This window comes from Lipomyces doorenjongii (genome assembly GCF_038497915.1).
Source record: "Lipomyces doorenjongii strain NRRL Y-27504 unplaced genomic scaffold V1508scaffold_9, whole genome shotgun sequence".
Taxonomy (NCBI): domain Eukaryota; kingdom Fungi; phylum Ascomycota; class Lipomycetes; order Lipomycetales; family Lipomycetaceae; genus Lipomyces; species Lipomyces doorenjongii.
Genome location: NW_027118076.1, coordinates 168005 through 191706, shown reverse-complemented (window position 1 = coordinate 191706; position 23702 = coordinate 168005). Strand labels below are relative to the sequence as shown.

Sequence of the window (23702 nt, the reverse complement as noted above, 5' to 3'; positions counted from 1 at the left end):
CGGGCAGGGTAACTTAAAATTTGTCTCGGGGAATTCACGAAGGTTGAAGCAATTCACTACTACACCGCATTGCCCATATATCAATCTCTTCCCGAATTCGGCGGGGACGGTGTAGACCATGATGAGGCCACTGGTGCGCATGTGCACCAGGCAATCAATATGGGCACACTTGTCAGACTCCCCAGGCAAATTCAACGCGTCATTTGTTCGTCGCAAGCAGTTTTCCAGATCCGAACATGACTTTGTTCGAGGGACTCGAGGACGTAAAGCCCTTCAACGAGGAGCAAGTCAAGAACAAGGATCGGTTGAGGATTTGTCGAAGATCTTGACTGACTCTCCGATATTGAAGTTACCGACAGTCGAAGAGGTGGTCAAGACTGACACATCAAATCGGGAGCTAATCGACGGCATTATAGATCGCATTGAGCGACGGCGGGATCGTCTTAAGCATCTAGCGGAGCTTTCGCCTTTGTACCACGACCCTCCAGATATGACACGAGCGCGACTTTTTGGTGAACCTGTGCGAGAGAAAAGGGTCACTAGACTCGAAGTCGGGGATCTCGTGGCGGATAATGAAGGGCAGCTTGGCGTGATAGTGAAGATTGTTCGACGGGGCTCGTTTACCAGCTTTATACTGCTTACTACAGCGCGTTCGCTTCGTCGCGTGACTGCTTCGGCTATAGAATTTGCTATCAAAGAGTTTACGCCGGAATTCATTGCGCGGAATGCTATTGTATATACAACACTGGATGAGAACGACGCGTTGTTCGAAGGAACGGCAATGGAAGATATTTCAGCAGAAGATCGCAAAGACACTGAGTCGTCAAAGGTGAACGCCATAGTGGCGCCTCCAGCTGTTAGTCGATATGTTTGCCAACCGCTGCGACTCTTCCAAAGTGAGGTTTTGAGGTTGAATTCCCGAATAAGGAATCTAATTGCTCAAGCTCATGATGATCTGGCCGCGAAGGACGATTATAGAATATACTCTTTGTTTGAAATTTGCGATCATATTATGGACAAGTTTGCAGTCGACAAGTCATTGCTGAACGTCTTCTACTACACCGTTTTGTTGTCATTGGATGACGACACCGTTAGATGGACACGTACAGGTCGCAGACGGTATATGCATGTTATGTATAGCGCGACGAGTGTCGCAACAGTCGAAAAATATGAAAAGGGAGCTGAGTATTTACGTGACGTCAATGGACCGATTGCTCAGGAGTTTATTCAAAAATCAAGACGACTGATCAGGTATTACCGAAGTAATATATCTCAGGGGAAAATCAGCGAAGACGTGACTCGTGTCCACAGCGAGAGGCTCGGAAAGGACGTCGCGTTCTATCATCCAGACGTCACATTCACGGAAGAGGAGCAAGCTATTATTGAGGTTGTCAAGCATTTTGTTTTCTTGTGCTCTGCACATCGAGAGGACCAGATGACGAGAGCCATAGTCGGACGATTTGTACGAGAAGTTGACATGTGGAATGATCAGACAGTTGATCATGTGGTGGTATATCAGTATCTTTATGAAATTGGTGTATTTTCGCCATGGTATAACACAGCCATGCTGAATCCACTCGACAGATTACCTCTGGATGATCTGACGAAACTGAAGTTCAAGGTGCTAGAGAAAGAAATGGACAACAAAGTGGTCACACTACAGGATTTAAATTTTGAGGATTCAATGAATGGTCTTCGATATGATTTTGGTGATTTGCCAGTGTACTGCATCGACGGCTTTGGAGCTGAAGAGATTGACGATGGCATTTCAATAGAGTATATTGAAGGTGGCGACGAATGCTGGTTGCACGTTCACGTTGCAGACCCAAGTGCAGTGGTGCCTCCAGATCACCCTATCGCGATTGAGGCTTCAGATTGTGTTGAAACAATATACGGGACGGCCTTCAGTCGACCTATGGTTCCTGAGGCTCTTGCGACTGTCTCCGGTTTAGTCATCAAGGATGGATCAGATTATTGCAGAGCGTTAACATTCTCAGCTAGAGTGAGAACTTCGGATGCGACACTGCTTGACGTTATGGTTCGACCTTCCATCATCAGAAACGTCAAGTCTCTGATTTATGATGATGTTGACAGAGCGATGGGATGGAAAATGGACTTCAGTGACGAGGGACTTCCCAAGCAATTTCAATTACCGCCAAATTCCAGTACATTGGCGAATTACGGTACAGTGGACAGTCTAACGTCGGACGACCGAGATCGGCTTAACGAAGCGTATAGAATTTCTCGCCTTCTTATCTTACGACGCGCGAAAGAGCGCGCCAGTGTGCGTCCATTTTCATTTGCGTCTCTCACGGTCTCGTCACCTCCCACTATCAACATTTCCGATGTGAGCACAGAGCGTCCATTATATTATTATCCTGAGCTCTCACCGCAGGTCAATATCTCATATTCGAATGTTGTGTCAAGGTACTTCGTCGCGGAGCTCATGATCCTTGCGTCGCGAGTGGCCGCACGCTTTGCGACAGAACGAAATATTCCATTGCCCTTCAGAGTTCAGGAAAAGGTTGAAGGCATATCTTCCCGCGAGATGCTGACGGATGACGATTTCACTTCTCACGGGTTCCAGAAGCTAAAGTCGTTATTCAGTCTTGGAAGCGTACCTACGTTTTACTCTACCACTGCAGGTCCGCATTTTGATCTTGGCGCTAGAGACGGATACACTCGAGTTACCTCTCCGCTTCGACGCTATCTTGATATGGTTGCGCATTGGCAGTTAGAAGCTAGTATCAAAGGCGAGACCCTACCATTCAGTGAAGAGGATATCAAAAACATTGTCACACAATGTGAGACGAAGCTTGCAATTAACCGGCACATTAGTTTGTCCAATAGTCTCCTGTGGATGGGAAAGGGCTACAGGGAACTCGTCGAAAAAGCACAACTGAGATTGACATGCTTCCTTCTTGATAATTCCCAATATCCAGACCCCACTCTTGCTTATTGTCTTGACGATATGTCCCGGGTGGATGTAATGTTTGGGCCGTCACAGAAGCTTAAAGCCGGGACATTTGTTGTGTGCAACGAAATTCAAGTCGTCGATCCCGTTCGGAAATATCTTTTGTTGAAAGCACCGGAAGTACTAACCGAGGAAAACGTATTCACATACCAGTAATAGAAGAATAACAGGTCAAGTTTGTTATCACTTTCTATACAGCTTAGGCTATTGTTATATTAGTAGACTTTTCGGACGGGCTTTTGATGTATATAACTCACATGCAAGCATGACTGTACATAGTTGACTTGGGTTTGCTCTTGTATATATTATCGCAATTTGGGTTGGGTGTATCTACTATAATATACTCATGCAGACGGATTATTAATGAATGAGGTGACCATTGAGATTCGAGTAAGCCGAGTTAGAGTTCTGAGCTAACTAGAACGGTTTAGTTTTTCGGTCACACTAATCCTGAAACGGAGTAGGCGATTTCGTTTAGCCACAGTACCAGCACCGCCCGGCCCGCCAGCAGACTGAAGCTGGGACGGAACGATGATTGACTCCGCAAGGGCCGACTGTAATTACAGTGTTCGTGTGAGCTGCGGTGCTTCACTACATAAATCTCCTCCAGCAGCCCCTCAGTCCCAGACATTCTGCTTCTCGTCTACCGTCACCACGTCCGTCGCACTTGCAAGCTCTGCCATGCCGCCAGCGGCGGAGAGGCCAGGTGCTCAGGACGCCACCATCCCACCATGGCAGGCTGATTCCGATGTCTCTGGCTGTCCCATATGTCAGCAACCGTTCACGTTTTTCTATCGTAGACATCATTGCAGGTACGTGAACTTGTCTTTTCTACAAAGCGACTCGTTGTATGACTGACCATGGTCGTGTGCAAATAGAATTTGTGGTCGTGTGGTGTGCCGTCAGTGTTCTACCTCATATATCCCATATCCTCCAGGAACATACGTCCTGTCCCCATACCAACGACACTCAGAGCCTGCAGGAACGCTTTTACGGACATGCGATGACTGTATTCGAGAGCCTGAGTCGGCATCAGCCTCGGCATCGTCATATTCCTCCTTCCCGTCAGCCGACGCCGTCTCGCGAACATTGCAATTCCCTTCGATCTTGTATGCACCATCCCGAGCCCCCCAGGCCAGTCCACCTTCATCGCTCTTCTCCAAAGGTGCTATTATAAGTACAAGCACGAGCACTTCAGGCGCTTTCTCGGCATCTTCTGCTGCCTCGTCAGATTTCGTTCCGCGTCGCACAACTAGTACCAGCTCCCGTCGGCTACACAGCCGGCACAGGTTATCGCAGTCGTCCGTATCGCAAAGCCCATCGCAACGGCTCGAAATTACAGCAATTCCACCTGTTTCACCATCCGCCTCCTCGTCAAATCAAGCTGTCATCGCGCAAGCATCTCTAACTGAAGTGAAATCGGCCTCTAACCGTCTCACATCTGCGTTCCGTTTCGTCGGCTACGGCGGCAGCAGATCTTCCAGTGACCCTGGGCCAATACCGTCTGCCAGCACAAGTGACCCCGTCAATAGCAAAACGTCAACAGTCGAGTCGACTTTACCGATCAATGCACCGTCGCAAATGTCTTCTCACGGCCGCACCGGTTTCCGGCTACTCCAACGGGAGGAGGCAGAAGTTGATGATGACGATGAAGATACCTGTCCTATCTGTGGTTTCAAGCTTTCCAAGTTCAAGACAGAAGAGGAGAGGGAAGCTCATGTTAACACTTGTCTAACAAACGCCACATTCAACGGATCGCCTGATCAGCAGAGACGACGGAATCGCATGGTTGTATATAAGCTTCCGGAGTCACAAGTCGGTAAGGAATGCGTTATCTGTTTCGAAGAATTTGAAAAACACGACTTGGTTGCAAGGCTCGAATGCTTATGTGTATACCACCGCAAATGCATCAAAGCCTGGTTCGACAAGAAGGGAGTCGGTGAATGTCCTATTCATACGGTGCAAACATGAATGTCGTTGCAACTTTGTTTATTTGCGATAATTCATGTGCATATTTGTTTGGCTCTCCTTTTGTGCCTTGGCCCTTCTCGTTTATATTTTGCTTATAGTAATGTTTATTTTGGCATGGCGCGTGGTAATTGTTGTATTCATTAATTATGTCTCTTTTCGTTCATGGTGAGCACTGATTCCGGTTTCGGTCATTCATGACATTTTCTGCTATTTTTCTAGATATTATCGCCATGTATTTAACTCCATCCAGAGTATTTGTCACGGTTTATGGATATATATGTGTTGATTATTTTATTGAATACGGTATATACTTGCTTCGATGTTCTATTAGCATTTTATACGATGTTATGTGCCTTTAATTAATTTATAGTAGCCCAATGAAGCTAGCTGGCAGTTACAAGGAGTTCACGTGAATTAATTACCACCCTCTCCACGGGACAAAGACGTCGACCACCTTATCGTTCTCGACAACATAATACCACTGATACATTGACGATGTAATGCAACTATGTTGAGGGAGGAGTACGACTCTGTCACCAGGAGACCACGATTTCGGGATCGCGACTTCGTCCAATGGCTCCTCGAGAACATTCTCTACGTTCTCTGTCCTCTTCGTAATTATGCCGTGCTCTTGGCTCACTCTGCCGACTATCCATCGTTCACCCGATACTCTCTGGCCCTTGACGGTGGCAATCCCTGGTATTCTTCCTGGTTCCCTAGCGAGTGCCAGCACGCCAGCATCAATCAAATACTCGTTCCGGTCGGAATAATACGTGATAACCTCCGCAACCACTCTCCCAGCGATATTCGAAGGTGAAACGAGACTAGTAGCAACCTGCTGCATATCAAGCATCGCATAATTTCCGGCATGAATTTCCAGATCATCATTCTCCATAACTTTTGTAAAAAGGTTCTTCGTCATCCCAAACGCCTTCGCAGACGTATGTGCTGTGGGCGTGGCACCGACAGACAACACGAATCTCTGCTGTCGGGCTTCTGACGCTAAAAGAATCGACCTCGCGAGTGCAGAGGCCTCGTACACGTTCCGGACTTCTTTGTCCAAAAACTCGCTCGCAGAATCAAAACTTGTAGACGAGTAACTGCCACCTGCATGGGTATAGAACCCGTACAAGCTGATATTCTCTGCGATAACGGCTTGCTCGATGACTTCGGTAAGGTCAGATCCGGCAATGGTTTGCCCCGCACGATTATCACCAACATTGATCTTGATAAATATCGACCAGGGTAAACCGTGGTTAGGATGATTTTTTGAATAGTCTCTTAAGAATTGGAGTTGCACCGGTGAATCGATCATCAGTCTCAGTGTTGCACCAAACTGATGCAACTGCTGGGCGATTCCTGCCACAATTGGAATTTTGGACTTCGTCGCTGGAATGCCGTATAGGATATCTTTCACTGTGCCATCTTGGACTAGTGGTGCGAGGCCGCGGATTTCACTGATCGTTGAAGCTACGACAGATTGATGCTTACGGCCATTGTCGAGCTGTAGCCTAACGATTTCGGCCGTCTACTTTTCAATTTATGCAGGTATTCTTAAACCTCCTGAAAACTAAACGTACCTTATGCGTCTTCACATGTGGGCGAAAGCGTAGATCAGGACTAATAGCTTCGAGACCATCTAACATTCGTCGGCAATTATCCTTCACTACATTCAAGTCGACAATGAAGCTCGGCGTCGGCAAATCCGCGATGCTGGCATGGTTATATGTTTCGAGTAACATCTCTCGTTGCTCGGATAGGCTGATGGTAGGCTCCATTATCTTTCTGCGTTTTGAAGGTCAATTGGGGTCGTAATCATGTTGCTCCTCTGTATTTGCAAGTCCAGCAAATGTGCGTTTGCGTGCAGAAGTTGGGAGGTTTCACTCACTAAGCAGCACTTGAAGTTTTCATTCTTTACCCAAGGTGACTTTTAAACATTACACTTGGTCGCCAGGACAAAATGGCAGCTGTATCCAGTACCAGTACTCATTTGCAGCCTAAGCGAAAGCGAGAAAACGTACTATGGGAGCTAGATCTACTGGAGTCCAAACTTGCAAAGGGATCAAAGAAACCTCGACTGGTGAGGACAAAATTAGCTATCGATCGCATCAACAAGAAAACGAAGAACGTCCGACAGAATGATACCAAACTCAACGAGGAAAGCAAAGATACGGAAGTTGAAAACACGGAAGAAAATGCTGAAGAATTGGCGAAGCGTGCCTTGGAGTTAAAGAGAAAGCTCGTTGAGCACAGAATTTATTATTGGATCAAAGAGTTGGGACGCAGTTTGAAGAAGGCGAAGCCCTTTGAGATTCAGAGAATTGTTCGGAAGTTGAAGGAAGCCAGGTAAATATCTGCCACTATTTGCCTGACAACAATGGTTAACAACGGATGATTAGGACCACCAACAGAGAGGACGAGATCTTGAAGCACGAGCAAGAATTACTGGTCATCAAGGTGCTTGATTCGAACGGAATTGCACAAGCGCACTTGTGGAAACGACTACGAAGAAACAGGTTTCTATACGCGTCGCAGCTTCTCCCTAACTCACCGCCAAATGTCGAGACGGACAAGGCTGAGAAAGGCGAAGACAAATCCAAGCCAGAACTAGCTGCAATAAAGCAAGACATTATTGCTCGCTTGTTTAAGACTAAGACTGTTCAGACTGTTGTTGTGGAGGCTATAGACGGTATTGTTACAGTAGTCGAATTGGCGCACAACTCGCTGGATAACAAGAAAGAGACAAAGAATCAGCGACAAGCACGAAGAGCACCTCAGTCAGACAATGTGGACGAAGGGAGCAATGTCGAAGACAGAGATGAAGTATCGGATAACAACGACGAGGAGGAAGGCCGCGACGAGGCGGATGGAGATAGCAAGGAAGGATCTGAAGACGAAGACGGGGAAAGCTCGTCGGACATCGACATATCTCAATACGAAGGTCTCATAGTCAACGAGAGCGATGAAGGCGAGATTGAGGGAGGTGCAGATGATGGATATATTGACTACAATGAGATATCCGACGAAGATTCAGCACTGCAGTACGAGAGCGATGGACATGAAGAAAGTGGTTCGCTTCTAGAGCCTGTTGTCAAGCAGGCGAAGTCTAGGACGAAACCATTCAAAAAGGAAGTTGAAATACAAAAGACAGACGTCAAAAGGGCCAAAACTATTGTTCTTCCTTCTCTCAACGTGGGTTATGTCTCTGCATCTGAATCCGATGATGATTTCTATGACGAGGAGCATAATGCAAAACGAAGTCCGCCGACACAACGAAAGAATCGACGAGGTCAACGCGCTCGTCAGAAGATTTGGGAGCAGAAATATGGTAAGAATGCTGCGCATCTGAAAAAGAAGGAGCAGGAACGGGCAGAAAAGGAGGAGAGAAAACAGTGGAGAAGACGAGAGCGTCTTGCTCAGCGAGGCCAGCAGGCGGTGGACAAAGTCACCGATTCTGCCTTTAAGGACCAGAAATCGGAATATCAGGCAGTTGAGAATAAGCCGCTACATCCATCGTGGGCAGCACGACAACAGAAGAACAAACATATTGATTTCAAAGGGAAGAAAATGGTCTTTGAATAAAATGTACATAGACCCGAATATATCTGTATAATAGTGAATGCATTTTGGTGCGAACAAATGATCAATCGTGTCGTTCATTAAATTGTCACAAACTTGTATTAATATTGCAATAACCCATAAAAACAGCATTCTCACCATTTCGCCGAACAGTTGAATTTATCTAATCACATAATGAAATTTTACCTCACCAAAAAATGTGTCATGCCTTTAGCTCGGAATTCAAAGAATCCACATTCCTCTCCAATTCACCAAATATCTGACGCATATCCGCCATATTCTTGTCAGCAGTCGCCTTCTCGGATTGTAACACCGTTGTCATGGCTTCCAATTGGTTCTGCTGCGCGAGAACATCTTGGAGCATTTGGTTCGTTTCCGAGAGCTGACGTACAAGCTTTTCGACCTCCTTTGAGAGACTCTCGTTACTAGCACCGAGGGTTGTGTTCTGTTCACCTTGACGCTCGACGGTGGCTGTAAGTACCTCGACTTTCGTTTCCAGTGCCGTTATTAGATCCATCTGCCCTGACTTCTTGGATTCCAAATCGGAAATAGTTTTCTTGAGAGAAGAAATCTCAGTGTCATTTTTAGCCGAATCCTTCAAGGTCTCAAGTTCTTTCTGGAGCCCATCAACGTATGCTTTATCTCTCCATCCATTGTACGATTTGGCGAGCATTTCCAGCTCTGCCTTGCTAGCTTCCTCCATAGTTTCAACGGTCGTATTAAGCTCTTCCTGTAGACTCTTGATGACCTTGGAGTTTCCTTCCAGCTCGCGTTCGCGTAGGTTGACCTGCTCCTCCGCTGCTGCCAGTTTCTTAGAGAGACCCGCGACTTCATCTTCGTATTTTCTTTTGTCAGCAGATAGTTCGCTCTGGAAATTTCCTATCTCCGTTACATGCATTTGCTTGTTATCAATTAATTGGCTCTGCAATTGCGCAATTGCAGCATCATGTTTCTGGTCTGCAGCTGCTAATTCCTCCTTCAGCTCAGTAATCTTTTGTTCGTAGTCACAACATTTCGTTTTCAAGCTGGCAATACTATCCACTTGCTGCTGGATCATGGACGTCTAAAGCCAGATAGATTGTCAGTATACCACTCAAATTACCAATCCACACGACCTATGACTGACCGAATCATGTAGCTTCTTCTTAGATGCCTCCAGCTCGGCGGATAACTCCAGCATCTTTTTGTCCCTCTCGATAATGTCATCGTCATTAATTTTGTCTTCCACTGCAGCGACGTTCTGGACACTTCCAGCAGCCGCAATTATTAGTTCTTCTGCCGTACTTCGATGGTGTGGTTTTGACGCCTTTGCCTCGCGCTCAGCAGTTAGACTACTCGTACCAGCGGGCTTATTGTGCACACTCTCATTTCGAAGTGTACGAACTGCCTTCTCTTCACGAGGTGGGTGAGTAAGGGGTTTACTCCCAGTATTAGAAGACAATCTTAAAGAGCTAGCAGTTGGCCCGGCGAACGGCCGGACCCCAGTAGATTTCGTCGAAGCTCTTTGCACAGGTCTGGTCGGATTCCCCACAGCCGACGGAGCCGATGCTCGTGATCTAGAACGAACAGGAGCGCGGGTCTCGGCGTTTCGTGGTGCGTAAGCATGCGCCTTTGATGCCTCCGTCGGCGCGAGAAGTCGGGAAGGGGGATTGAATGTCGTTGTACTCTCGCGCGCCGACGTCGTCACTGCAGAGGCGGTAATCGTACGTGCCGCACTGGCTGCGGTAGATCTCGTCAGCGAGGCAATTCTATCGTGTGGTCGAGACGATGCTGACGATGCACGCTGGGTGACTGCGGCTGTATTGCTTGTGGCCATAGGAGCTGGTTTCTTCGTCTTCATGTGCGTTGATTTGGAAAGGTTGTGTGCCGGTACCGTCGCTGAAGGCCCTGGAACGGAATTATCAGCACTAGCTTTAGACTGCGCAGTGCCTGGATCGGCACTGTTTTCCATGCCCAAGAATTGCCTTTAGCGAAAAGTGAAGCTGCGAGACACTGATACTACCAGCACACGGCAGTCAAAGTATGTTCACTATAGACGGGCTTGTTTACAGTCTGGGAAGAATACGATCGTGTCGTGCGTCGGTGGGGCCGCGTCGCATTTTTCTGCTTACACGCCAATATTTTGCTGTCCAAAACTTAAGGAAATGGTGGCACCAGAGCTAACAATTTCTAAAGATGATTGAAGGAATTTTATATATGGTAAACAAAACGCGTTGGAACAAACGGTCTATCCAAGATGTAAACAAGCAGGGCAAGGGGTTTAAAAGAATGTTGAGTAAGAAAGGGTTTCCACTAGACCAATTATGGAATAATTACAAACCTACTTCGCCTAGTGAACTCATGGGGTTCACATAGGGTAAGGGTGTAACTCTTCCATTTGGGACACGAAATCTAGTAACTAACCCTAACGTTATTTTAACAATCACGTGATTAAAATTGGCCTAAAAGGGAAAGGGTGTAGCGGAGGGGCAGTGGATTGATCTTGGGCCGAGCTTAAAACGGCACACCTGGCAGCACCGAAACGGAAATATTACTATATCAGGCATACATTTTATTCAGTAGCTGTAGGGCTGTTACGAATTAATCGCGCGATTGTTTGCTGCGAATAATTGTTCGCAATTTTTTGGGTTGCGAATAAAGCCTGCGAATAAAAATATTCGCATTATAAAGTTAATTTTATATCGATGTCCCCGTTCGGGTTGCGCATTGCAGGTAAAACCCAATTGTACCACAAAAACACTGGGAGGCCGGTCTGGCTTTCTATGAACTCTCCACCAGTCGCGTAGCCAATTCGGATCTTCCAAAGAATATCGATCAATGTCACACAGTTGGCTGTCTTGAGGCTGTAGTCTTTGTAACATCGGTTGCCAACTTGTTGCCTCATGACTTCGCCCTTCTGAAAGCTGTGCGATAAATGGTTCTGCAGTTTCATGGTAATCATCGCAGTGAAGGTTGTGACGGCAAGCTTGGAGAATCTTCCCGCTAGTGTACCCATCATCCAATTCTAATTGGAGAAGATCTCCCTTTACACGAGGATCCAATGATCAGTGCCGCGTAATAGTTAAAGAGCATACTTCAAAAAAAACGCAGAAATGAGTGCACGTGCTGTTCAAAGGTATACATGTCTATGCTGTCTATCTATCTAGTTACAGTAGTGTACAGGAACCCTTTCAGCTCCTAAAAATACATAAAATAAGCATCGTAAACGGCCTAATTTATACCGTAGCCGTCTGGCAAAGTCCAACAATTGGGTACTCATAACACTAACTTGTCAACACTCAAGTTCTCATCCAGATCTCTAACCTTTGTCGCAACCCACGTGCTCGCGTACATATTCGTCCTATCAATACTTTTGTTCTTATCTCTAACCTGAGCGGCCTTGCATTTGAATCCCTCGGCTTCGTACACAGAGGTATACCATGGGTGCTTAGACGCTGACCGGAACAGGACGCGACCACCGACTTTCAACGCATGATTCAACGATCTGATTTCCTTTGTAGCGTCGGCACCGTCCTGATCGAACCAGTCCATGTGGTCCATCACGATCGCAATCGTGACGGTGTGCTTTCGTATTCTCGCGACCACGTCCACTATCTCGTCAGTGTGGATTCTGATGCCATCTAGTGCTCCGGGTTTGGCCAGTCGTGGGTATGAGTCCTTCTTCAGGTACGAAGGGCAGTTGTTTCGGGTGTAAAAGCCCTGAATACACAGAAGATAGAAGTAATTATCTTCTGCAATGAGGGAACGTTCGATTAATGGGTCCAATGTGTCGGTGATGTATGTAAGGAAGTCGCCGGAACTGCTGGAGATCATCTCAGCCTGGTGATGAGGCACACCAAGCGCCTTCCACAAGAAAAGCGGGTTGCGGAGGATAATAGAAGCAACCCAGGGGTTAATCATGGCAGGTCGAATCCTGTCTGTCCAGATCATCTTCTGCTCGGTGATTGAGGTCGCCTTACAGAGCTTCTTGACATCCTCGGTGCATCCGGCGAGCCAGAAAACCCATTTGGCTATCCGAATAGCCCATCGTGTCGAACCAGTGTCGTACAACCCTTTCTTGCTCGTGAACGTACTCTTGTTGCGCATCCAGTACTGGAGTGCGTGCGATGATAACTTTGGCGCAAGCTTGGAAACAAGGAGGTTATCAAAGTCGGGATGTCTACCTTCGCCAAAGAGCTTCCAGATATCAGAGTAGTCCAGCGTCAAGAAAGCAGCTAGTTTGAGCTCCAACAAGTGATTTTGGTATGGGTTCAAGTCGACGCAGTGAATTCTATGGGGCGGGTTAGGCATGGACGCGTAAGCAAGAATGTTGTCTCCAGCGGAGGTGATCGCCAGAACCGTGTCCGTGGGCTTGAACTTCAAGATCTTGTCGTCCTCACGCGGGTCCTCCCAAGTGAAAGCGTAGATATACTGGCCAGCAAACTGGTTGTACTTCGGGTGACGCTCATCGTAAAAGATACGCCAGATCTCGGACTGATAGAAGAAGCTCGGTAAGGGGAAGTTCCTCTGGAGATTGATAACGGCAGCTTCGTAGCCTTTCGAGCGGACCGTGAGGTCCTCTTCGTTGTCAATAACTTGTATTTCTGGCGAACTATTGACGGGAAGGAGATAAGGAGACTCGGTTGCCAACGCATTAATCTTTCTGGCAAGCTCGGAATCACGTCGTTTGAGGCAACCCAGCCAAATATAGTACGGAATACGCCCGAGAAGATTGTTTCTCGAGTTAACGCTCTTGATAGTACCAAACTGGTACTCAAGGTAATCACGACGGGAGGAATCGAGGTAGACACGGTCAAACTCGAACCACAAACGCCAGAAAGTCCGTGAAAACCAGTTGACATGCCTAAGAAGCTCGCCGCCAAGGTTGGTTCGGCCGCAGAGAGTAGCGGTCGATTGAGCGTAGAAGTCGACGACAGCAATGATACCGTCGTTGGAGAGGATTCTTTCGAGACGATCTATAACGGCGTAGAACCTTAGAGATATCAGCAATTGCAAGCTAGTAGCGACACCTGACATACATAGGAATCATTGACAGAGAGTAGGACATTGTGATCAAATCCGCAGCCTTGATATTCTCCGGAAGACTAAATGACGTGGCATCGGCGCAAACGACGTGGACGTTCGACCACTTCTTAGCGGCGAATCGCTCGCGTGCAATCTTGCAGAGAGAAGGCGATAGGTCGATAAGGTAGACGGCTTTGAACTCTGAAATCTTCTTGTATTCATCCATCCTTTCGATATTCCAGCCCGTACCGCCGCCAATCTACACTCGGTCAGAACTCTGGATTTGTCAACGAAACGAGAAAACTCACGTCGACCCAGACAGGCTGAGGGACGCTGATATGGGAGGCAGAGAGTTGCAACCTGTTGCTAGCGTTAGCATTGCTTGTAAGCGGTGTTCTGGATTCGCCATATTACCACTCACATGGTCTCGCGGCCCTGAAGTAGCTTCGAGCGCGTGATGTCGTAAATAGAAGCCTGGCCCTGATAAAAGCTCTCGAGCGCAGCCTGCTGGTCACGAGCATCAGAGTTACTGCTGAAGGGCTTGAGGAAGCAATTCCAGGCAAAGATGAGGATACTCTTGGTGTAGGTATTGAGGAGCACCATCGCCAGGCCGAGGAGGCCAGCAGCAACAGCGAGAGTAGCGTACATTGTAGCCCGAGAGATGAGATGCGAAGCTGTTGAAGCTAACTGACAGGCGGGCACAGTTGAGGCTGGTAAGCCAAGAGAGTAGGAACGAGAAAACAGAGCGGCAGAGTGATCAAAACTGTAGATGGCACAGTAGAAGGCAGTGTGGATCCCTATATAGAGAATGGGTATTGTTCGAGTCACGGACGAAGTGCTCCTTGCTTCGGGAATAGGGACGAGGTCGCGAGACAGAAATTTGCGGGCCCCGGCCATGCTGGTTGGCACGCCGAGCCCGGACCGTGTGCAGCAAAGTTGAACAGCGCGAAAGAAGGCCATGACAGCCAGATGGTGGCAGCACCAGTGAGTGTCCGTGGCCGATTGATGCACTCTCGTTGGCGATGATAAGTTTCTGTGGAGGCGCTGCGTCGGCCAATGCGAGCGACGCGTTGCAACACGAAGCACCCCTGAGTGCCCCTGCTCTGCTGAGCTATCATACTCGTTTGCCAGCCAAATTACCTGCTTGTATGCATCTGATACGCCTTCATCTCCTCGGCTAGTCTCTATTGCAGCCAATCACAGCCAGTGGACACGACCACACGTCCAGCTGCGAATTGGGCTCAATTATTTACAGGTGACAGCTCGGCGTAGACAGCCTGAAGTGTTTTGCGCACTCTGTCGTTGGCCAACCCGAGCCCATGAGGTTAGGGATCTCAAGGAAGAGAGTATAACATAACTAATAACTAATATTGGACTAACTATGCCAACAGGAGCAAAACAGTAGCAGTAGCAGCCATTCAACGTCTAAGCCGTGCATTAACATAGATAGAAACCCAAACTCTAAACGCCTTACGATGCAGTATATCAATTCAATAACTGACATATTCCCCAAATAACGCGGGTAATGCAATATGCAAATATGAGACGGTACATAACAAGGGTGTCGTGGTACTGGTCTTACCTGCGACCCAAGCATGGCAGCCAGAACAAGATAACGCGTCTCTTACTAGATGCCCGAAACCGCTGCTGCTGCTCCTTTTGTTCCTTGTCAAGCTCGACAGCCCTGGCACCGGCAGTAGCAAATTCCTCACCGGGCCAGTGCCCAACCAAAACATGACTTTCACGGTGGTCAATAAATTCCTCAACATCCACTTCTTCCGACGGATGTCGCATGCAATGCGAAATGGCAGCTATTGGAGGATTAACCAACTGTCCGTAACAATGCCGTATCGCGGGATCGTATGGACCGTCGTGATGATAATGAGATCCAAAGGAGGTATCGAGAGCGTCGATCGTATCGCTTGTAGCGTTCTCGTTCTCGTTAAAGGGACAGCGGTCGCATGCGTTCGTCATGTCCTGCATGTTGCTCAGACGGACCTGGCGGTTGTAGGTCTTCGAAGCAGCATCCGATTTGTAGTTGTAGATGTAATTAAGACTGGCCATGTTGAACTACAATCGTCGCGACGACGAGGTCAAGACGTAAGTCGATAATTCAATGGTGAAGTAATATAGTGAGAGAGATCAGAGTTGAACGGGCAGCAGTATTTTATCATCGGCTTCCTCGTTGTCCATGGGTCTCGAGGTCGGAAACGCTGAGGTTATTTTGTTTCTATATTGGCAATCAATCCTTATTTGTTCACGATAATGTAGATCTGCAACGTTCAGCATGTGACCAGATTACCGGCAGATGCGGGGTACTGCGATGCTTCCGGTTGACAAGGAACAGCGTATAATACCGCGAGCGTGCGGCTGAACAATGGGCTCTTTGTTCGCATATGAAAGTTTCGTTAAAGGGTCCACTTTAGCGGGTCAGAAATGAGCAGAACAATCATTATCTGAAAGTTCTTCGCTTTCCCCGTCTAATGTGTATGGGTAAAGATCACGATAATGTCAGACTCCTAAATTCTGCTGACCCAAAGTACCCCACGTCCTGAGCGCGCTACAGACAATCTGTGATGTTATATATTCGAGCGCATTTACTTAATCTTTGACGGATTAATGGATAAGATACGGATACTCGGCTTTGCCTCAGCTGCCGCCAGGCAAGTCGGAGAGTGAAGAGCCTACGCATAACTAAATTGTCTGTGTATTACTAGTTTATTATTCTGCAACCACTGAATTTACGACTGTGTAATTGATGTAATACCACTTCATCTTAATCATATATAAAAATTCGGATAGCTTTACTGCTTACAGCTTAGGGTCGCGACTCTACACTTGTGATATCGATCCAGACCTCGTATGGTAATAGCGGGCGTTACACATAGCGCACTATTGTTGTCTAATTGATAATACGCAAATCAATATATGCCAGCTACCTTGACAACCGAAATAATAAACATGCAAAGCAACCGTTGATGTGCCGGGATTTGATTGTCTGCCATATATTATTGTGCCTTGTACTGTCAAGTATAACCGCAGGACCTTGGAGGTACTATTCATTTCAGCGACATGAAGAGCCTACAAGGTCTTCGCCACAGCATCGAAACCATATTTCGCACATAGGCGATACAAGCCACGGCTAAGCTTCATCGTGGAGATTCACTTTGTCGCTAGGACTTCGCGATTTTACTAAACAGCCGCCAAACAATGAGTCTGGCAACAGCGATGTTAGCGACGTGGCGACACAAAAATTACCATCTACTGAGCAATTGGGTTTTTGGGTGTGGAATTGATAACGGAGGGGGGGTGAGATATCACAATTCTGGTGCGAACTTTGCTACCAATCATGTTGTTGGATGCGTCTACAGAGCTGAAAATCGTCACCATGACAGCAAGATGAACCGGCGACCCGCTTTGGCTTGGGCGGGAGTGTGAAGCAAGAAGCCAATCCGGGTGGCCAAAAGTTTACATTGGCGTAAATGTCAATATGTGAGGCGTATGTAGCTTCAACTACACCAGTACTTTCCAGTGACGCCACAAGCCCCTGGATTTGTGCGGCGGAGATACCGGACGATGGGACCCAACCACAGGCACGCGACCAGGCCGACCTCTACATAGCCACTCCCTCCCTGCCGGAAGAACGGAGCGCCGTCGCCGGAGTCGCGTTTACTCGAACTGAGCTTACTTATAAGCCCGGGGGCGGCGGTATAAGGTAAGAATTGAGCGTGTGGGGCATACTCTGTGGCGTGGTGACCCAAGGCGCCACACTAACCCAAAAGTACAGCTACCTCCCCGGTTAAAGCTCAGTCACCATCTCCTCGCCCTGCTCCACACACTGCTTCCTTGCCGCCTTCTATCCCATCTCCTTTTTAAATAGAGCCCTGACGCAAAGTCTGCGACCCCGACACCGTCATTCACTGCCGCAACTTAGCCGTTTTTCGTCACTCGTCTTCAAGAGCCCGCCCGTCGACGGTACCAGCTTCGAACACATTCCTTAAACACACAGACTCCGTCCTGCCTCTGCAAGAGTGCACACCACCTTCCGAGCCCGGATCACAGATTTTCCTCAGTGCCTCGCCTCCAGGCATGGCCTCCCAACAGCAGCCTCCGCTATACCCAATCCCAATCGTTCCCCGCTTTGGCCACCAGTCGACAAGCCAGAACAATATCATCCGAACTCCAGCATTGACACCCGACCCTGACTCTGCTCTGCGGCTTTGCGACAATCCCAGTGGAATCATTGGCTCTTCTCCGTCATACTTCCATCCTAATGTTCTTGCTCCCCATCGCATTCAGTCGCCATTATCGCCTCCCAACCAAACTGCGGTCCCACCACTAGCCAAGTTTTCTCCCGAGTCGGCGTTAGCCGCCGCAGCAGCTGCAGCCGCTGTCGCGAAGGATCAGGCGTGGGATAAGACTATCGAACGCATCATCAAAGGCATTGTGTCTATCAAGGCATCCGCTGTTCGTGCCTTCGACACCGAAGGCGCGGGCGACTACACCGCCACTGGGTTTGTGGTAGACAAGCAAAGAGGTATTATTTTGTCAAACAGGCACGTCGTTAACCCGGCCCCTATCATTGCTACTGCCGTATTTGTCAAGTAAGTTAGTTGGACAATATTGTTCAGTGGCAGAATGCTAAAACTCAACAAAAATAGCTATGAAGAAGTGCCACTCCGTCCTATCTATCGCGATCCTGTTCATGACTTTGGCTTCTTTCAATACGATGCCGATAAGGTCAAATTTTTGGAAGTTGAGCAGATTGAGCTTCGGCCTGATCTTGCTAAAATAGGTCTGTCCATCAAGGTTGTCGGGAATGACTCCGGCGAGAAGCTCAGCATTCTGGGCAGTACCCTTGCGCGGCTTGACCGAACTGCACCGCGCTATGGCGACGACGTTTATGAAGACTTCAATACATTCTATTTCCAAGCTGCGACAGGAACGTCCGGTGGTTCTTCAGGTTCTCCGGTCCTTAATATCGCAGGCCACGCCATAGCTTTGAACGCTGGTGGATCGAAACGTTCTGCTTCATCGTTCTACCTCCCGCTAGACCGCATCGTTCGAGCTTTGAGATGTATTCAAGCCGACATTCCCGTCACGCGTGGCACTTTACAGACTGAATTCGTTCATAAATCATATGATGAGTTGCGGCGACTGGGCTTGACAGCCGAAGCTGAAGCCGTCTGCCGCCAACGTAACCCATCTTCCACAGGCCTTCTCACTGTGTCAAAAGTCCTTCCAGGCGGTCCCGCCCATGGCAAGCTTGACCCCGGTGATATCGTTATTGCTTGCGATGGTCAGATTTTGGACAGCTTTGTGCCATTGTGGGAACTTCTTGATGACAGAGTCGACACAACCGTCACCCTATCGCTGTATCGTGGCAAGACACCATTCGATGCCGACATTGTTGTTCAGGACCTGCACTCCATCACTCCAGATCGCTTTGCCGAAGTTGGCGGCGGTGTTTTTCACGACTTGTCCTATCAGCAGGCGCGCTCGTATGGCATGTCCGTAAAGAACCAGGGTGTATTTGTCGCTTTGTCAGGAATGTTGAATTGGTCGTCGTTGACGCGAAATTTCCTTGTCACTTCACTTGCAAACAGGCCCACACCGAATCTCGATGCATTTCTTGATGTTCTTGCAACAATCCCGGACAGCAAACGAGTTCCGATTAAACATAAAGAGTTGGGCCAGATCCGCGAGACTACTGGCCTCGTCCAGATTGACCGTCATTTTCATCTCGATCATATCTTCGTTCGACAAGATAAGGCTGGTGTGTGGGACCGTCAGTCGCTTCGCCCGAGCGTGGTCGAACATCGACAGGCAGCGGTCGACCCTAGTGCCGAGAAATATGATGACGACGATGAGCTTGATATCGCGCAGAACAACTCTTTGGAGTTGATCAAGCAAAGCTTGATATACGTTACGACACGTCTTCCATTCAGTATCCATGGATACACGTCTTCGCGACCATACTACGGTGTCGGCATACTTGTTTCAATCGAGAACGGTGTTCCAATAGTTGCCTGCGACCGTGCTGCTGTTCCGTCCGAGTTTGTCGACATCCGACTCACTATGCAGCATCACGCCGTTTGCGGCCGTGTTATCGCTATGGACAAACTTGCATATCTTACATTCAACTTGGAGGAGTTGCCGTCGCACGTCAGTCTCGTTGTACCAGCGTTTGATCCACATGCAGACTTGAGAGTGAAAGACGCGGTGACTGTCCTCGGTCTTGATTCAGCGCATTCAGTCGTGGAGAAGCAAACAAGTGTTATGTCTCTCGGCGATGTCGGCACGACAAAGTGCAATCCTCCTCGATTCAGGCTGATTAATGTTGAGGGCATATCTCTTGTCGACACTGTTTCTTGCGACGGTGGGGTCGTCGCGAAGAAATATGGCGAGAAGTATGTTGATTCTGAAAACGAAGAGAAGGAGAGGGACATCTACAAGATCGTGGCTATGTGGACTAATGCTTCGTCGCAAAACTCATCTGGTAATGACACGTTCTGGAAGACGGGTTTGAATTACGGAGCCTATGTCAAACCAATTGTTGATCATATTAATCGCCGACTATTGCATTCCGAAGTCGGTCGTGGCATGCCACAGAGGCGAACGTTCAATTTCGAATGTGGAGAAGTTTCGTTGTCGACTGCTGCCGGCCACGGTTTGAGCGCCGGTAGAATCAGACAATTTGTGAAGCTCGTGAAGAAGCAATTGAATTCGAGCAATGTGCGAATGATCAATGTGTTTGACAAGTTCCCGCACCACGACGTCGCGACCAATGCCAGCAATGATCTCATTCCCGGCGATATTCTTCTCGACATTGATGGATCTCCTGTCGTCAGACTTGTCGATATCGAAAAGCAGCTACAGGACGAATCGAAGGATTCTTATGAGTTTGTTGTTCTGCGCGAGGGACAAGAAAAAACAGTTACGGTCCGTCCGTTGCTCGACATGTCCAACGTCGCCGAGACGAACAAGATCGTGCAGTGGAACGGCGCTTTCTTACACGAAACGTCGTCAGAGGCAATCGAACAGGTCGCCCACGATACCAAACTCGTCCCTCTCACTGGTGGTGTGTACGTGGGGTCCGTGTCATTTGGCGCGCCAGCACTCAACAACATCCGTCCTGCTCAGTGGATCATCGAAGTCGATGGCGAGCCCGTTGACAACATCGAGCAGTTCCTCGACATTATCAGCCAAAAGCGGTGGTCTGATGAGCAATTTGTTCGTGTTAAGCAAGTCAATAGGAAAGACATTACCAGCGTCGTCAGTGTCCAGGTTAATGAACGATACTGGCCAACACGATGTTTGGAGCGCGACATAAATGGGAAGTGGATACATACAGTCGTGTAGTGTAACGTATGCTTAGATTGCTACAATTTGTATCATGTCCATCGATGAGATTATAGAACGCGGCGCAAATAGAGTGGGATAGATTGGGTTCTTGGTTTGTTTACTTAGGTATCATTGGGGACATGGTTTAGCAGGTTTTAGATTAATATGTCGTTATAGTTTAATCATTGGAGATATTACTTTTCGCGGGCAGAATATAGCTGATCTTTAAACATATACGCCGTTAATTGATCGCGCCCCATTGACTAGTCTCAATATGTTTCTTCTAATGGAGCGAAAAACGGCTTTACATTCTTGGTACAGCTGTGCATTTCCTTAATAAACGTAGTATAGACCTTCAGAATCTCGAAGTCGTAGAGATCAGCTTAGTTGTGAATACCCTATTAAAGCGACGAAGATATTTCTAACAAATGTGTAATCCAGCATAAGTCCGTCGGTCTTACGGTAACAAAGAACCCAATTCAGCCTCGTACAGTAATTCGTACAAAAGAACACTTTGGTCTTGAATCGGAATGTTGATTGAACAGACACTATATGCTCAGTCATGCTTTAGTTCCACAAATTTACGGCTACTATTAATGGATGCAACCGTGCATTGGTACATTACGTCGTGGCCATTTAATCATGGTAGACAGTGTCGGACCTATCGATCGCTAAGCACCGTTATACCGAAAGTACTAGATTGTTTTATAGTGTATATATGAAACGAAACAACCTAGCACCCAACCATTCCCCCCTCCAAATATCGTATTGTGTAATCGCCCCCAATAGAAAGAATATGAAACCCAAGCAAAAACGCATGTAATACAATACATCACTGACGTCAGCAAAGCTGTTCTTGTTTTTAGCGAACAGTGATACAACGACACACGACTGCTCCATTGATTACCTCCAACCCTCTATAACGTCACCACAACACCATTTAAGCCGCGAATCCGAAGTTGCCGCTGACCCACTTGTTCACCATGTCGAGGGCAGCCTCTGGCTGGTCGAACGGGGTCATGTGGCCGGCCTCAAAGACCCGGAGGAATGTGAAGTTACCGGCGTTCTGGATAGTGCCGACAGTCTTGCCATCGAGGGTCCAGTTCTTGGTAGGAGCTGCTTGGAACTCCTTCGAACCAGCCCATTCGAGAGCATTGGTCCATCCTTGGTTACCAAGCCAGTTGCAGATGAAGTCCTTGTCACCCGCATAGATCAAGACAGGAACACCAGCCTCGAGGATGTGGGGAACAGCGTAGTGGTATGGCTTCATCCAGTCACCGTTGAAAAGAAAGTTGCGGTTGATGTCGAAGTTGCAAGATTCGAACTTGTCGACCTCAGCACCAACAGCACTCTTAACCTTATTCGAGTTCAAATATTCGGAGATCCAACCCATCTGGGGGTAGCAGAGGTTCTCACTATCCTCGCAAGCTCCACGGATATCGTAGACGTTCTTGCCAGTGCGCTGGTAGGGGCCCATCATGGCGTTGTTGCAGTAGATCGAAGCAGGGACGCAAGACCAAACACTCTCAGTGTTGTAGCAGTTTTGAATCATGCTCGCGCAGCGGGGGTAAGCAGCATCCATCTTGGCACACTCCTCCTCGGAGAGAACAGCAGGAGCACCGCCCGCACCGCAAGCCATAGGCTGGTAGTACTTGTATTGAGTAAGGCCATCGGTGAGACCATTGCCAATCAACACCGAGGTGAGGTCAAAGTTGCGCTCCTTGTGAGAGAGAATCTCCGCGGCGAAAACAGGGATGTAGTGGCCGGCATACGACTCACCAGCAATATGGAAAGGAAGTTTAGAGTACTCGGGGAACTGCTTGAAGAAGAGAGTCAAGAGAGCATAGACATCCTTGCCAGCGGCGACGGTGGAAGAAACGGACTGAGAAGAGTAAGAGTAACCAACATTGACGGGTTGGTCGAGGAAAATGACAGACGCGTTCTGGTTCCACGCGTTGGGGTTGTAGTCGAGCTTGCCGTGCTTGTTGACAGAAGACGGGCCAAGCTCGAAGAAGAGACCGGTCATAGAAGAGCATCCAGGGCCACCGTTGAGCCACAAGATGAGAGGGTCGTTCTTAGGATCGTTTCGGGACTCGAAGAACCCTGACAAAGTCAGTCAGAACATGGTTACCATCAATAATAGCACGCCAACGTACAATAGAAAAAGTGTTTGTCCTCATCCTCAACGTCAAGGTATCCAGAATACTGCTTGACGGTATCGACACCAAGGTCCGCAGGCTTCTTAACACGGAGAGCGTGACCAGGAAGCTCTGTAGCAGAGACGTGGAAGTCGAACTCAGTTGCGGGACGCTGGGTTGCGGGCTTGGGCTCAGACAAGAAGGTGAGTTTGTTGACAACGTCAGGAAACTCTCTCTCCATCTCAGCCCAGACCTGAGCGGTCTCGGAGGTGATCTGCTGGAAAGAGTCACCAAGGGCCTTGATGGCCTCGCCGAGAGCCGACGAGGCCTTAACACCGGCCGCAGCCGCCTGCTGGTGAGTGTTGCGGAAGACGGTCTGGTCGGCAGTGACAGCCAGCGCCGAAACAAACGACGATAGGATAATGCTCGACTTCATTGTGGTTGTCGATTTGGACGGGATGAGGAGAAAGATGGGTGATAACAAGCGGGATGAGGAGCAGACAACGACCGCGGCGATCCAATAAAGTCGCTGCACACTTAAAAGGGCTAATATTATCCCTGCTACAAATGCATAATCGTTTTAGTATTGCGGCATAAGCGAGCCATTTAATCATCACGGCTCTACCGTCGCACTCATTGCCAGCCGCCACCCAAGGCCTAGCCACAGACAGCCTTCTCTGCTAGCCTCTTAC

General features: G+C 48.2%; 10 protein-coding genes across 10 annotated transcripts; 4 read left to right on the top strand and 6 right to left on the bottom strand.

The window, feature by feature from the left end:
* The first annotated feature begins 61 nt into the window (after positions 1 to 61).
* On the top strand, positions 62 to 3362 carry V1508DRAFT_412289 (uncharacterized protein). The gene has a single exon (XM_066939594.1). It carries the CDS (start codon positions 119 to 121, stop codon positions 3128 to 3130), a length of 3012 nt encoding a protein of 1003 aa, XP_066797588.1. The 5' UTR covers positions 62 to 118; the 3' UTR covers positions 3131 to 3362.
* A 165-nt stretch (positions 3363 to 3527) lies between these two features.
* On the top strand, positions 3528 to 5339 carry V1508DRAFT_412287 (FYVE zinc finger-domain-containing protein). The gene is made up of 2 exons (XM_066939593.1): positions 3528 to 3786; positions 3853 to 5339. The coding sequence occupies exons 1-2, from the start codon at positions 3656 to 3658 to the stop codon at positions 4943 to 4945; spliced, it is 1224 nt and encodes a 407-aa protein (XP_066797587.1). The 5' UTR covers positions 3528 to 3655; the 3' UTR covers positions 4946 to 5339.
* V1508DRAFT_366544 (uncharacterized protein) lies at positions 5230 to 6807 on the bottom strand. Its single transcript, XM_066937366.1, has 2 exons — positions 6526 to 6807; positions 5230 to 6473 (listed from the first exon to the last, which is right to left on the bottom strand). The coding sequence occupies exons 1-2, from the start codon at positions 6721 to 6723 to the stop codon at positions 5364 to 5366; spliced, it is 1308 nt and encodes a 435-aa protein (XP_066797586.1). The 5' UTR covers positions 6724 to 6807; the 3' UTR covers positions 5230 to 5363.
* V1508DRAFT_382333 (Bud-site selection protein) lies at positions 6765 to 8588 on the top strand. The gene is made up of 2 exons (XM_066937724.1): positions 6765 to 7291; positions 7345 to 8588. Exons 1-2 carry the CDS (start codon positions 6906 to 6908, stop codon positions 8525 to 8527), a joined length of 1569 nt encoding a protein of 522 aa, XP_066797585.1. The 5' UTR covers positions 6765 to 6905; the 3' UTR covers positions 8528 to 8588.
* On the bottom strand, positions 8477 to 10748 carry V1508DRAFT_412281 (uncharacterized protein). Its single transcript, XM_066939592.1, has 2 exons — positions 9651 to 10748; positions 8477 to 9587 (listed from the first exon to the last, which is right to left on the bottom strand). Exons 1-2 carry the CDS (start codon positions 10473 to 10475, stop codon positions 8727 to 8729), a joined length of 1686 nt encoding a protein of 561 aa, XP_066797584.1. The 5' UTR covers positions 10476 to 10748; the 3' UTR covers positions 8477 to 8726.
* Positions 10749 to 11186: 438 nt separating this feature from the next.
* On the bottom strand, positions 11187 to 11559 carry V1508DRAFT_452444 (uncharacterized protein; the record flags this gene model as incomplete). The annotated part of the gene is made up of 1 exon (XM_066942519.1): positions 11187 to 11559. A coding segment is annotated over one exon (373 nt), but the record flags the coding sequence as incomplete, so codon positions are not given.
* A 39-nt stretch (positions 11560 to 11598) lies between these two features.
* V1508DRAFT_412278 (uncharacterized protein) lies at positions 11599 to 14764 on the bottom strand. The gene is made up of 4 exons (XM_066939591.1): positions 13950 to 14764; positions 13837 to 13888; positions 13543 to 13787; positions 11599 to 13496 (listed from the first exon to the last, which is right to left on the bottom strand). The coding sequence occupies exons 1-4, from the start codon at positions 14486 to 14488 to the stop codon at positions 11780 to 11782; spliced, it is 2553 nt and encodes an 850-aa protein (XP_066797582.1). The 5' UTR covers positions 14489 to 14764; the 3' UTR covers positions 11599 to 11779.
* Positions 14765 to 14852: 88 nt separating this feature from the next.
* On the bottom strand, positions 14853 to 15592 carry V1508DRAFT_452442 (uncharacterized protein; the record flags this gene model as incomplete). The annotated part of the gene is made up of 1 exon (XM_066942518.1): positions 14853 to 15592. The coding sequence occupies one exon, from the start codon at positions 15590 to 15592 to the stop codon at positions 15107 to 15109; it is 486 nt and encodes a 161-aa protein (XP_066797581.1). The 3' UTR covers positions 14853 to 15106.
* A 1840-nt stretch (positions 15593 to 17432) lies between these two features.
* V1508DRAFT_291016 (uncharacterized protein) lies at positions 17433 to 21146 on the top strand. Its single transcript, XM_066936560.1, has 2 exons — positions 17433 to 18132; positions 18190 to 21146. Exons 1-2 carry the CDS (start codon positions 17618 to 17620, stop codon positions 20888 to 20890), a joined length of 3216 nt encoding a protein of 1071 aa, XP_066797580.1. The 5' UTR covers positions 17433 to 17617; the 3' UTR covers positions 20891 to 21146.
* Positions 21147 to 21812: 666 nt separating this feature from the next.
* On the bottom strand, positions 21813 to 23446 carry V1508DRAFT_402756 (Alpha/Beta hydrolase protein; the record flags this gene model as incomplete). Its single annotated transcript, XM_066938507.1, has 2 exons — positions 21813 to 22975; positions 23029 to 23446. The coding sequence occupies 2 exons, from the start codon at positions 23444 to 23446 to the stop codon at positions 21813 to 21815; spliced, it is 1581 nt and encodes a 526-aa protein (XP_066797579.1).
* Between the last annotated feature and the right edge of the window lie 256 nt (positions 23447 to 23702).

Coding starts and splice junctions, on each gene's coding strand:
- V1508DRAFT_412281 (XM_066939592.1), bottom strand. CDS start 10,475: ATGGAAAACAGTGCCGATCCAGGCACTGCGCAGTCTAAAGCTAGTGCT. Junction 9,588..9,650: donor AGAAGAAGCTACATGATTCG/GTCAGTCATAGG, acceptor ATCTGGCTTTAG/ACGTCCATGATCCAGCAGCA.
- V1508DRAFT_412278 (XM_066939591.1), bottom strand. CDS start 14,488: ATGGCCTTCTTTCGCGCTGTTCAACTTTGCTGCACACGGTCCGGGCTC. Junction 13,788..13,836: donor CTCAGCCTGTCTGGGTCGAC/GTGAGTTTTCTC, acceptor GACCGAGTGTAG/ATTGGCGGCGGTACGGGCTG. Junction 13,497..13,542: donor TCTCTGTCAATGATTCCTAT/GTATGTCAGGTG, acceptor GATATCTCTAAG/GTTCTACGCCGTTATAGATC.
- V1508DRAFT_412287 (XM_066939593.1), top strand. CDS start 3,656: ATGCCGCCAGCGGCGGAGAGGCCAGGTGCTCAGGACGCCACCATCCCA. Junction 3,787..3,852: donor TATCGTAGACATCATTGCAG/GTACGTGAACTT, acceptor GTGTGCAAATAG/AATTTGTGGTCGTGTGGTGT.
- V1508DRAFT_412289 (XM_066939594.1), top strand. CDS start 119: ATGATGAGGCCACTGGTGCGCATGTGCACCAGGCAATCAATATGGGCA.
- V1508DRAFT_291016 (XM_066936560.1), top strand. CDS start 17,618: ATGGCCTCCCAACAGCAGCCTCCGCTATACCCAATCCCAATCGTTCCC. Junction 18,133..18,189: donor GCTACTGCCGTATTTGTCAA/GTAAGTTAGTTG, acceptor CAACAAAAATAG/CTATGAAGAAGTGCCACTCC.
- V1508DRAFT_366544 (XM_066937366.1), bottom strand. CDS start 6,723: ATGGAGCCTACCATCAGCCTATCCGAGCAACGAGAGATGTTACTCGAA. Junction 6,474..6,525: donor CACATGTGAAGACGCATAAG/GTACGTTTAGTT, acceptor ATTGAAAAGTAG/ACGGCCGAAATCGTTAGGCT.
- V1508DRAFT_382333 (XM_066937724.1), top strand. CDS start 6,906: ATGGCAGCTGTATCCAGTACCAGTACTCATTTGCAGCCTAAGCGAAAG. Junction 7,292..7,344: donor CGGAAGTTGAAGGAAGCCAG/GTAAATATCTGC, acceptor ACGGATGATTAG/GACCACCAACAGAGAGGACG.